Source organism: Sceloporus undulatus, chromosome 7 (genome assembly GCF_019175285.1).
Source record: "Sceloporus undulatus isolate JIND9_A2432 ecotype Alabama chromosome 7, SceUnd_v1.1, whole genome shotgun sequence".
NCBI lineage: Eukaryota > Metazoa > Chordata > Lepidosauria > Squamata > Phrynosomatidae > Sceloporus > Sceloporus undulatus.
Genome location: NC_056528.1, coordinates 37,772,724 through 37,785,979, shown reverse-complemented (window position 1 = coordinate 37,785,979; position 13,256 = coordinate 37,772,724). Strand labels below are relative to the sequence as shown.

General features: G+C 41.9%; 1 protein-coding gene across 2 annotated transcripts in view; it reads right to left on the bottom strand.

The window, feature by feature from the left end:
* ATP1B4 (ATPase Na+/K+ transporting family member beta 4) overlaps positions 1-13,256 on the bottom strand; it is a 28,505-nt gene that overhangs the window by 6,735 nt on the left and 8,514 nt on the right. For both annotated transcript variants that reach the window (XM_042480571.1, XM_042480570.1), the window contains exons 3-6: positions 10,113-10,284; positions 4,767-4,895; positions 3,053-3,160; positions 411-604 (exon numbers count right to left, since the gene is read on the bottom strand). In XM_042480571.1, coding sequence (XP_042336505.1) covers positions 411-604; positions 3,053-3,160; positions 4,767-4,895; positions 10,113-10,284 — 603 coding nt within the window. The remainder of the gene's footprint in view (positions 1-410; positions 605-3,052; positions 3,161-4,766; positions 4,896-10,112; positions 10,285-13,256) is intronic.

The following is a 13,256-nucleotide window of genomic DNA, read 5'->3' as shown; positions in this document are numbered from 1 at the left end:
GACCAAGAAGTGTTCCCATTCTTTAAAAACCTTGTGTGGGTAACATGTATTCATTTTATTTACATGTGACCTTTTTCCCTGCACAGAATCCAAGGCAGCTTTGTTTCTAAAATGTCCCTGAAACATGACATAATCCCCAACACTCCCTTAAAGGTATTTGGGTGCAAAAAATGATTTTTTTTAAAGGGATGTGGCACGGGTATAACCCTCCAAGGTCTCCTGGGAGACTATTGCATGACAGTTGCCCAGGGCTAGTGGATAGCCCATAGCTACCTCTTTGAAAGAAAACATACATGTGTGCAGTCCCGAGTTTAAAATGCAGTGTCTGCATTCCCACCCACCCCCATCCCATGCAATAATATTGTATTTACCCTGATTCCAAGATACATAACTAACATAAGTTAACATACGCGGTTCATCTTCAGCAAGATACAAGGCTTTCCTTCAGAGTAGCCGAAAGTATTATCATTTATTCCAGAACAATCCATTAACGTGGATCGCTTGAACTGGCAAGCTTTTTTTGTGCTGCTTTCGTCGCCTTGAATGAAATACTGGCCTGGAGTGCACACAATATTTAAGGATTCTTGAACAAGGTCGTCATAATCTAAAGGGACAGAGAAAGTTAATGCCCCATGGATTTTTACTGCAGCACTTTCATTATTGCATTAGTAAGCTATTAGTAAAGATCACATGGTTGGTGTTAGCTGTTCACCCTGTCCTCCTCATAGGAGCCAAATTAAAGTTAGTGCAGTGGTTAGACACAATGATTCACAAACTTTGGTCCTCCAGGTCTTTTGGACTTCAACTCTTGGTCAAGCCTTACCTAGCTTGACCAATATTCAGGAATTCTGGGAGCTGAAGTCCAAAACATCTGGAGGACCAAAGTCTGGGATCCACTAGATTAGAGCATTGTACTGGGTCTTGGTAGATCTAGGTTCAGTCTCCACTATCTGTATGTACAGTGCTGTGTACATTTACAGCGCTATAGAAATAAACAACAAAAACAACAACAATAATAATAAGTGAGTCGCTCTCAGCCTGACCTACTTTGCAGGGCTGTTGTGAGGATGAAGTGGAAAAGAGATGAGCCATGCATGCAGGGTAACCAGATGTCATCACTGCAAAGGAGGACAAGGCACCCCAAAATGTAGAATGTTCAAGAAAAAATGTAGGACATTACAAAATAAAAGCTAAAAATTCTAATATAAATATATATTTACAGCTATATTATACATACTGTATTTTAGTATGTACTAAATTTTTCTGATGAACTTGCCTTTATTAAAATGCCTTGTTGGCTTGCAATATACTTACAAAAGTCTGAGCAACAGAAATATATAAAATTGTACTTTACTAGCAACAAACCCTAGACTGAATCTACATTTAAATTATTTATTTCATTTGTCCACCATGATGAAATTAAGGGGAAATAAACTTTTTCAGCATTCGCATTGTGTCCTCATGCGGTCCATTATGGGGCTGGAAGGGATGTCTAGTCCAACTCCTGCCATGCAGGCACATCCTTCCACATTTGCCGATTTGACTTTTGTGGACTTGATTATTCATGAATTACAGTATATTAATATGTTCTCTCTAGGAATCTGGTCCACCAGCACAACTCTGTGGTCAACTTTAACCAAAAGTCACACTTAAGGACCTATAGATTCCTAGAGAGAATACTCCATTAGGTCTTTGTAGCTCCTCCAATGCAGTTCTATGGTCAATGACTGGCAGATGATAACCACAGAGTTGCCCTGGAGGACCTAGAGATTCATAGACAGGTGTTCTCGCAGGTAAAAACATAGCGTTTTTGTTGTTTGCCTGTTTTCCACATTCATGGGGGTCCTGTGCCCCTAACCCCAGCAAATATGGAGGGACGAGTCTACTGAGAGACAGTCATCCAACCTCTGTTTAAAGGCTTCCAAAGAAGGAGGATTCACCACCCTTCTTCCACTGTGGAACAGTTCTTACTATCAAGAAGTTCTTCCTAATGTTTAGGCAGAATCTGCTTTCTTGAAATTTGGATCCATTGGTTTGTGTTCTAGTCTCCAGAGCAGCTGAAAACAAGCTTACTTCATCTTCAACATGGCATCCCTTCCGATATTTGGCTATCATATCACTTCTCAGTTTTCTCCAAGCTAAACATTTCCAGTTCCCTAAAGGATGGCTGAAAAGCATCTGGCTATGTGACTACAGTCAGATGTGCAGCAATGATGTCACTTTCCAAGACCCCCCCCCCCCGCCAAAAAAAAAAAAGGTCCCGGAGGAAGCCTCTATAACACTTATAAGTTATATAGTAGGTCCTCCACATTTGGGTTACAGGTACAGGTCCCCTGTAAAAGTGGAAAAACCAAAAATAAAAACACACTATTTTTTTTAACATGAGAAAACACCTCTCTAGGAACCTCTAGGTTCTCCAGAGCAACAATATAGTCAACACCTGCTAGAAGCCCACCATAGAATTGCATTGGAGGATCTACAAATGGCTAGAGAAATGTTCTCCTGAGGAATCTTTAGATCCTCCAGCACAACTTACGGTGGATGTTGACCACAGAGTCATGCTGGAGGACCTAGAAACTCCTAGAGAGAATGTATTAATCAAATCCGTGAATAATCAAATCCACAAAAGTCAAAGCCGTAAATGTGGAGGGATGACTGTACTTATATGAATATATGAGCATATGAATGTGAGTATACATAGCCATAGGCTTCTCATCTTTCCCCTGTTCTCCACCAGCCACAAAGTGGCCATGTTGTGGGTGGGGAAGAAGATGAAAAATGTGGCTTTTCAGGGTATTTCGGTTACTGTGTAAGGAATTCTGACCTCCACAATGACCAAAAAAAAAAAAAAAACCCTCTCAAGCCCAAACTAGGCATGTGCCTTCATGAGCTGGATTTAGCACCTGTATGTGCCACTAGCAGGATACCAGCTGGAGAGTCGGAAGAAAGTGGAACATGGTGCTATGTGTGTACCTGTGTGTGATTCGCTTTTTAAAAACCATTTCAAAGTATCAGACTTGGACAGTGTGTAAGATCTGAAAAAGAAAGCCACCTTTTAAGTACAGTTCCAAGTTGTCAGCATAACTTTGCCACGAACTGGGTTGGGACATGTTGAAGACAATGTTGAATGCATTATTCACATATGGTCTAATCATAACTCCTAGAATGGGAAAGAGGGAAGATGGAGAAAGAGGAAGAGAGAAAACGGTACTGTGATCTCAGATGGCACATCACATATATTTATTTGAAATAAATGCATATTCAATTGCTGTCTGCCACTATCTCTATTTTCTTCAATTTCTTTTGCTGTTTCCCTGGTATCAGTTTTTCACAGTTTGGAAGACTTTACTTTTTGGATTATAGCTCCCAAATGGTCCAGTTAGCATGTTGTCAATCCCAAATTAAAGTGTAAGGCATGTTGGAATTGTACATCTGGAAGAGACCCCAAGGGCCCTCCAATCCAATCCTATTCTGCCATAAAGAAAGACACCGTCAAAGCACTCCTGACAGATGGCCATCCATCCTGTTTGAAAACCTCCAAAGAAGAAGACTCCACCAGACTCTGAGACAGCAGCATATTTTTTTACTACTGAATAGGTTCTTACTGTCACAAAGTTCTTTCTAATGTTGAGGTGGAATCTCTTTTCCTGTAGCTTGAATCCGTTGCTCCGTAACTTAGTCTCTGGAGCAGCAGAAAACAGGTTTGCTCCATGCTCAATATGACACCCCTTCAAATACTTAAACAGGGCTATCATATCACCTCTTAACCTTCTCTTCTCCATGCTAAACATCCCCAGCTCGCTAAGCCACTCCTCATAGAGCAGTGGTTCCCAACCTTCCTAATGCTGCTACCCCTTAATACAGTTCCTCATGTTGTGGTGACCCAAACCCATGAAATTATTTTCATTGCTACTTCATAACTGTAATTAAATAGGTGTTTTCCAATGGTCTTAGGCGACTCCCATGAAAGGGTCATTTGACCCCCAAAGGGGTCCCGACCCACAGGTTGGGAACCACTGTCATAGAGCATGGTTTCCAGACCTTGATCGGTGTGCAAGTATCACATGCTCTCAAGCCAACAGATATACTGACGGAGAGATTCTATTAGCCATGCCCCTAAAAAGTAACTTTTCCAAATTCTTGGTGTGACGATCAGTCCTGTTGGTCTTTGCAAAATGTCATCTATACAGATGACACCATCAACGCCACCATTATATGTGAAGGCAGGTGGTAGTTCTGTGCAGGAACGTAAGAACCTACCTTCTGAGTCAGACCAGGATGGGGAAAATGCAGTCTATGGGCTCAAGGCTCTTCTTGAGATGCAGTTTTGCAGCTCCCAAAGACCCACAGGATACCCCCCCCCCCAAGATCCATTTGCAATAGGCAAATTTTGGGCTCCAAAACTCCTTTTAAATGCCACATAATGAATGGTTTTGCCCACAAAAACCTCCTGCTTTCCCCCAGTGACCCTCTCAAAGCGCTCAGAACATGAACAATTGACTGAAAATGAAACCAGACGTTCATTTCTGCTCACATCAAGAGCATCCAGAGCAGTTGCCCACCTCAATCTAGACACTGTCAACACTGAATGCCTCTCCAGGATCTCAGGCAGAGATGTGTGGTATTGCCCAGTGGTCTTCCAACCTGGTACTAACCAGGCCAGATCCTGCTTAGCTTCTGAGCTAAGTACCATCAGAGGACAAAACATGTGGGCTGTTCCCAATCAAAGGGCCCTGAGCCATGCTGAACCAAGCTCAAGCACTCACCTGGCGGAGCAACTCTGTCTCTGTACTTTGGTGTATAAGGGCTCACAGTGAGCAACATGACGTACAAGCAAAATGAAAACATTCCAGCCAAGAAAGTGTACAAAACGAGATAAAAGAGAAGGATCAAGCCTGCAAGACAAGAGAAGTCACATCATTTGCAGCTAGTGAGCATTAAGAATATTTATACAGACATTCATTCACACTCACCAATTTATATTCTGCCCTTCCCTATAGCATGCTCAGGGGGTCTCCATCTCTGCAAATACTAGGCTACTACTCTTTCCTTAGGCAAAACACAGAGGGTCCTGGAACCAAACCCCAGCAGATACCAAGAGCCCACTGTATTAGAGGTTTGGTATGAAATTAAACAGAGGAAGACTTTCTTAGCTACATTGCCCTGATTAACAGATGAGGAGGCCCACATGGCAAATACAGTGCAATCTTCTCAGCATCCTGTACAGTTGGCCCTCCTTATCTAGAGATTTTTTGTCCATGGATTCATGCATCTACGGTTTCAAAATATTCCACACACAAAAAATTATAAATTCCAAATAGCAAACTTTGATTTTCCATTTTATATAAGGGACACCATTTTGCTATGCCATTATATTTAATGAGACTTGAGCATCCACGGATTTTGTTATCCACAGGGGATCCTGGAACCAAACCCCAGCGGATAACACTGTAAAATATTGTTTTATTGGCTGTAAAAGTTTTAATTTGCCAATGTATTTGCTTAGCTGTCTTGAGTCCCTGTACTGTGAGGAAGGCGGGATATAAATATGTTAATGTATAGAGTGTATGAAAATGTTCAGACATTTTGGAAATGGTTATTCACTTTGCAGAAGCCTGGAAGTGGCTGCAGCTGGGACTCAAACCAGCAGGTGATGTCCAAGGTCCCAGTGTGTGCCAGAAGCACATAGCAAGACGTAAATATACTGTGCCATCTTTGCAAGGGGGAAGATATTCCAAGATGCACAGGAAATGGTACAGGAAGGGGTTGAGCTAGATTGCCACATGGCAAATGTGGATATAAGCTCAGATGTCTGTTAGTAAATTTTGTGGGTTTGTAGTTGGTGGATGGTGATTGTTCTCGCGTGTGTCTTTGGCAACAAATAAACAAAGTGCCTCTACGGAGATAAGCCAGGCGTCGGTGTGCCTTTCTTCTAGCAGCTGTTTTCCTGGCATGCTCCGGCAACTAACAGTTGTTTATATTCAACACCAGGCTTCCAAGTTTACTCTGTGCACTCAAGTTTGCATCAACAAAATAAACAGAATAACAACAATAATAATTTGTTTAAGGTGTTGGGGGGAGAATCATTGGCCACATCTTTTAGACAGCAGATCCCACTATTCCTTTCCATTGGCCATGCTGATTGGGGCTAATAGATCTTGCCAGCTAAAACATTAGGAGGGACCAGATCCCACCTCTGGTTTCAGGGTTTTCTTTTGTGTTGTTGTTGTGTGCCTTCAAGTCCTTTCTGACTTATGGTGACCCTAAGGCAAACTTATCATGGGGTTTTCTCAGCAAGATCTGCCCTTGCCTTCCTCTGAGGCTGAGCGAGTGAGCCCAAGTCCACCCAGTGGGTTTTCATGGCTGAGCAGGGATTCGAACCAAGGTCTTCAGCATTCTCACCCAACACTTAAACCCCTACACCTCACTGGCTGTCTATCATGTTTATTTGGTTGTTATTCTTCTTTTTAATGTGGAGCAATTTCAAATTGGACACTGTCCTGAAGTGCAGGTAGGGTCAAAGCCAGAATATTAAATACTGTAAACAAATATATAAATAAATAAACCTCAGTATACCAGCTTGGTCTTGGCCTTTGGACAGCCAGCAAATCTGCATTCGGTCAGCACATCAAACTCACCAAACAAACAGCTCTGTGAGTATGTTGGGAAATGTTTGCCCCCACTGTTAACAGGTTTTGTGGAAATATCATGGAAATATATTTTGCTTTTGGTCTGCTTAGCTGGTGGCCTTTAAAAGACAGCAGCACCATTTCTGGAGGGGAAAAAAAGAGGCCTCTGATAATACAGTAATGCTACGAAAGCAAAAACTCCACTCAGCCTCTTTTTGTGTGTCTTTCCCAGCAGGGACCCAAACCGATCTTAGGACAGACTTTGAGAACACAGCTGTGCCCTGTGACCTCCCTGTTCTTGAGGTGTTTATTCTGTGGGAATTTGGAGTTCTGAGAACAAACTGGGCTGTGGTTAAAGCGAGATAGTTAAGGAGAAAGCAAATTTAACGTGGGCCACATGGAGTTGCAGCTTTGGCCAGGGGCCAGCCTGGCGAAGCTTTGCTTTGGATAAGCAAAGAGACAAAGCAACTTGGAAGGAAATATTCTTTCGTACATTTCATGTTTGTTCATTTAAAATGTTTTCATGGCTCACGAGGACAAGCCAACTGGTGCAAACGATTCAGTTCCCTCTGGACTGGAACCATCCCTTCCGCAACTTGAACAGCAAGCTCTCCACCCCACTGAGGTGCATTTGCTGCAGCATTGATGGAGAAATAGAGATCATGTGGCCCCCCCATGGATCCCCGGCCTGGATCCTAAATGACTTTGGCCATTAGCTCCAAGTAGTGATCAAATGCAGAGGGCAATTTAAGGTCTGAGAAGTTGTTGTTGCATGGATCATCTGAGCTGTGCTCTGTGAGCCATGAAACAGTTCTGTTGGGATCAAAGGCTTTCCCAGGTGGCATCCATAGTTTTTTGTGGGCTTTTTAGGCTATGTGACCATGTTCTGGAAGAGTTTATTCCTGATGTTTCACCAGCAGCTATGGCTGACATCTGAAGATGCCAGCCACAGCTGCTGGTGAAACAAATGCCAGCCACAGCTGCTGGCAAAACACCAAGAATAAACTCTTCCAGAACACAGCCACATAGCCCAAAAACCACACAAAAAATATAGTTCTACTGCGATTTACTCCTGAGTAAATATCACACACAGACACACATTTTGCTCTGGCTCCATCCACTGCTGGATGTGTCAAGCTGGAAGTCGTCACTGGGATGGGGAAATGGTGCCCCATTCCTGGACTGAGTCAGTGGCAACTGCTGGCTTTTATGTTAGTCGGGCTGTGAATCTGCTCTGTGTTTAAGTAGGAAATATAAAGGAGATTTCCAGGGTGCTCAGCCCTATTCCCCAAATAGCTTTGTCACACTACATAGTTCTATAAACTATACACTATAGGCTAAATATTGGAAGGGATTCACTGCCCCACTGACATGGCATGCACCACAATCCACCACTGACTATAGCTTATGAGAATGAATTCTGACTCTAAATCATCATTCCCCAATTATCCCCACAAAAGTATGTCAATGTTCGTCATATTTTAGTTGATTCCTCCTCTCAGAATTGTTATGGCCATTAGGATAAGGACAGTGAAGAAGGAAACATAGATAGATAGATAGATAGATAGATAGATAGATAGATAGCCAGATGTTATAAGTTCCAACACCAACCTGGGAGGAAGAGAAAGAACTATCTATAGGAATTTAAGCTTTTTCCTTATAAAATCATAGAGTTGGAAGAGACCATAGGGGTTTAAAAATGGGATATTTTATTGTCAATTCATATTTGCATATATATATATATATATATATATATATATATATATATATATGGATGCAAGCTGCCAGAAAAAGAATTAGAAATCATTTTTAGAATAAAGAAAATTTAATTAAGACTTTATGATTCCATGATTCTATGAAGGAGACATATATGTGGGAACATTACTGTTTTAAGGGAACTGTGACCAATGTCCTCTCCCTCATACAACACTCCAAAACAAAATCTACCAGCCAAAAGAGAGGCTTGCAATCTTTCTAATCCAGATCTCATTTTGTATGGAATTAATTATTTTGCAGACAGTTCATCATTTCAATATAGAGCCTGCTAATACAAATTACATTCCATTATCCATCATAATGCAGTGTGCAATCCTATGGATTTCTACATGGAACTTGGATTCTAACTTCTAGGGGTTGTGCACACTTTGGGTTTTGAGTCTGTAGCACTTTTGGATCTGCGTTTTCACTCCCATATCTTAGATATGCTCCCCTCTAGCTCTTTTGTCTTCCACTTTGCCGTATCTCTACCTGTGACTTCTCTTGCTTCCCCCAGAATCCCACCATTCCTCCTAGGCTGCAACTTTTGCCTTGAGCTGCCTCTTGGAATCCCTCTGTGCAGATGCCTCACTTCATATCCTGCCTTGAAATCCAAATTTTCCTGCAAAAACTTTGGCGTAACACTGTATTCCCCAAACCCAATTGTAACCAACCCTCAGATGACATTTTGAAGTGGGCTAACATTTGTGAAAGCTTACTGCATAATAAATGGATGCAAATGTCCTGCCTTTCACTGTTGGGTCCCTCTGGGGGAATGCCAGTCTGTCAAAAATGCAGGGAGGGGAAGGAAAAACTAAAAGCGGACAAAAGTCCACTTCTGGATTTGAAGGCCCAGTATTTCCAACATTAAACATGGTTGAGGAAAGAGGCTGTGACCTATTTAAAAGTCAAATCTCTAATCTAGATGTTTCCAGGACAGGTAGGACTTTTTTTTCCCTTAGAAAAAGGGTGGTCAGAAGTATCGATGGATGTCTCAAAATTGACCTTAGGGAGGGCATGCACTGTTCCAGGGCTGTACTTTGTATAGCACTAAGCTATAAGGTGCTGCACATCTCTCTGTCATTCAAACCTAAATACAGGTAATGGAAAGAAATGTACATCCTTCCTCTACTCTGATGTGTTCCCTCCGTATCTATATTCTATAGATTAGAAAGTCTTTAGAGCAGGGACTGGTAGTGTTGTATTTTGTAAACCAATGGTGGAAAATACTTTTCATTTTGAGGACTAATTTCTATTTCAGAGAATGGAAAGTTGCATTCCAAGGGTAGGCACAGGGCCAAAGGCAAAAAGGTGACGAGAGTCAAAAGACTAGCATATTTTGACTTAAAGCTCTTACCTACTAGTGACTTAAACCTATGGCAAGGCATTTCAACCTTTTAGAATACAGATAAATGTGGAAGAACTGTACAAAAGTTAGAAAACCACCAAATGATGGTACTACGTGGAAGGGACATGGCCACATGGGAAAGACCAGAGGGCCAAATCGAGCCCCCTGGAGGGCCAGATTCAGCCCCAAGATCTGATGTTCTGCCTCTCTTGTTGTAAAGGGAAATGTACACTGATATCATTCTGATCATCATCATCATCATCCTCTTCGTTATCAGAATAATGCTATAAAATCAACCACTGCCATATGATGAGAGACAGATGACGGGACAAAAGCTGATCAAGCCTAATTCAGAGATGTGCAGGAAACCTTTGACTTACCCCAACTTTGAGCTGTCCTGCCCATGCATTGTCTTGTTGCTGGATTCCATAAGAAGGTCTTTATCTTCTTGGCCCTTTCACCCCAGGTTTTCTTGCCCATCGCTCCGCTTTTCTTCTCCCCCTCCTCCTCCTCTTCTGTGAGCTGCTGATTTCTCTCTTCATCTTTATTTTCCTGGAATGACGACAGAAACAACCCCCCACAGGCTCCATACACACGCTGTTTGCTTTTGCGTTTGGTTTTGCCCCAAAGTCCCTTCCTCAGCTGCAACAAAATATTCCATCAGCCAAAAATAAATGCCCATGAATTTACTATCTGGAGATATTCGAAATTTCCATTTTTCTCATCATTCTTTACCTCTGGTGTAACAGAAGGCTTCCATGCTCCCTCACACTTGATCCCAGTGGTTTGCAATAGGGTAGTGTCAATTCCTGCTGGGGAGAGGCCCTAGATTACTGGTAAAGGCGAGACTGGATTATCCATTGTGTCACTGGAGCAAAGGGTTGTGGGTCCTCAGTGGCAGGGGCCCCTTCCTGCTAGTGATGACACACACACACATATACTTCTTATACATCCAGAGATAGCCAATCCAGAAACATTAAAAATCCACCAAACAGTGATATGTTTATTGGGCCAACCAAAATGCACAATATACATGTTGCAAGCTTTCAAAGTTCACCTGATGAAGAAGCCAGTGGAGCTTCGAAAGCTTGCAATACTTCTTATACAGTGATGCTGCCAAGAGAGAATTGGTCCTAGAGAAAAGGAAACTGTAGGTCTCCCCCCATCCACGCTTCCTCAACTGTTTAGGAAACTCTTGGCCATATAGCAAAGTCCAATAACATCCCAAATCCACAAAAAAGTGACACCTTTATTTGATCAACCAAAATGCACAAAATATGTGATGCAAGCTTTTGAAGCACCACTGGCTACTTCATTGGGCAAAGGTGGGAAGAATCATACAATAGGGCAAAAATAATAAAATGATGATGTTAGTCCTAGGCTTGAGTTTTCTCAAGGTGTTGTTGGTGTTGTTCTTTGGAGGAACAGCTATCCTCCTTCTTGCCATGTGGCACTGGGATCAAAGCATTACAAAATCCAGGAGATAAAATTTGAATTCCATTGGCTCAAATAGCAAAGGGCATTAATGAGGAAAAATATACAAGCTAGAACAGGCTGCAGCAGTTTTGCTTTTTCCTGATACTGTTAGGAAAGGCAAGATATGACACACACACACACACACACACACCCGCTCTCTACTGAATTAACTGAGTAAAAATTGCTTTTGCACTTTTAAATATACTTGCAGTTTGCAGGAACAGAGCTCAGCACCTATAACACCTTTAAAGTTTGGTGGTGACTTTACTGTTCCACTAATACTATCTACAGTACTCCAGGCGGTGGCTGGTCATAAATCCTCTAGTAAAGGAGAGTCTGCCAGCTTCTAGGACAGTCTGTTCTGCAGTTGGACAGCTTGTATTTCAGGGGTTTTCTCCTAATGTTGTGACAAAATCACCTTTCTTGTAAATTGAACATGCTGCTTTGGATCCTAGAGCAACACAAACCACATTTGCTCCATCATCTATGTGACACTCCTTCAAATATTTGACCAGGGCTATCATATCACCTCCTCATTTGTCTCTTCTCCAAATGAAACACACCCAGTCTTTTGACTTTTCTTAATTTGGTTTCTACTCCAGGCCCCTCTGAGATGGCACTCTGGCATAGAGTGTAGAAAGGTTACTTTTTTTACTACAGCATCCAGAATCCCCAGATTTATGGCCAATGGCCATGCTGGCTGTCAGATTCTGGGAATTGTAGTCCAAAGCAGTAACTTTTCCAAGCTTACTCTGGCAATAGTACAGCTTGTGCATGAAGTCAGTGTGCCAGATAGACTACAGGCTAGCAAAGCATTTGACTGCAAAGATCGTTAAAAACTATGAAGTGCTCATAAAGAAATGGCAGCACCATTGCATTTGATCAGGAGAGGAGCGTACTGTTAAAATAGAATAAGGAGAAACGGTACGGTTCCCTGTCAGAAAGGGGGTCAGACAAACCTACATTCTATCAATCCATTAGTTCAACTTGTTTGCAGAAAATATGAGCAGAACAGGTTTAAACTAAGAGGAAGGAGGAGTGACGACCAGAGGAAGGAATATCAACAATCTGTTATGCAGATGATACAATAATACTAGCAGAAAACAGCAAAGACTTAGAACAATTGCTAGGCAAAGTCAAAGAATAAAGTACTGTACCAAGGCAGGCTTACGGCTGAACATTAAAAAAACAAAATAATGATCACAGAGGATTTACATAAATTCAGTCTGGACAATGAGGAAATTGAAATCATCAAAAGATTTCCCATACCTTGGATCAAAAATTGAACAAAACAGAGACAGCAGTCAAGTAATCTGAAGAAGACTAGGACTATGAAGCTATGAAAGAACTAGATAAGATCCTAAAGTGTAAAGACATAAAACTGAAGACTAAAGTTAGGATCATCCAAGCCATTGTAGTTCCCATCATCCTATTCAGATGCGAGAGCTGGACAGTGAAGAAAGCTGAGAGAAGATCAGTTCATTTGAGAAGTGGTGCTGGAGAGGATACATGGACAGCTAAAAAGAAAAACAAATAGCAGATCAATCCTGAGCTCTCCTTGGAAACCAAGATGACTAAACTGAAGCTGTCATACTTTGGCCACATCACGAGAAGACATGACTCATTAGAAAAGACAATAATGCTAGGAAAGGTTGAGGGCAACAGAAAGAAAGACTGCATACTAGATAGATAGACTCAACCAAGGAAGCCATGGCCCTGAGCCTGCAAGGTTTGAGCGGAGCAGTTAAGAACAGGAAGTCTTGGAGGTACCTCATTCATGTGGTTGAAGTTGACCTGAATGCACTCAAGAAGAAGACAAAGAAGAACAAGAAGACAACCTGAGGTTCTCCAAATGTTGCTGGCTGCAATTCCTATCAGTCCCAAATAGCCAAGAGTAAGGAATTATGGAAGTCAGCTCCAAGAACCTTTGGACAGCCACCTGTTGCTGACCCCTGCTTTAAAGCTAGCAGAGGCACGTTCATGACTCCAATCATCATCATCATCATCATCATCATCATCATCATCATCATCATCATCATCATCATCAT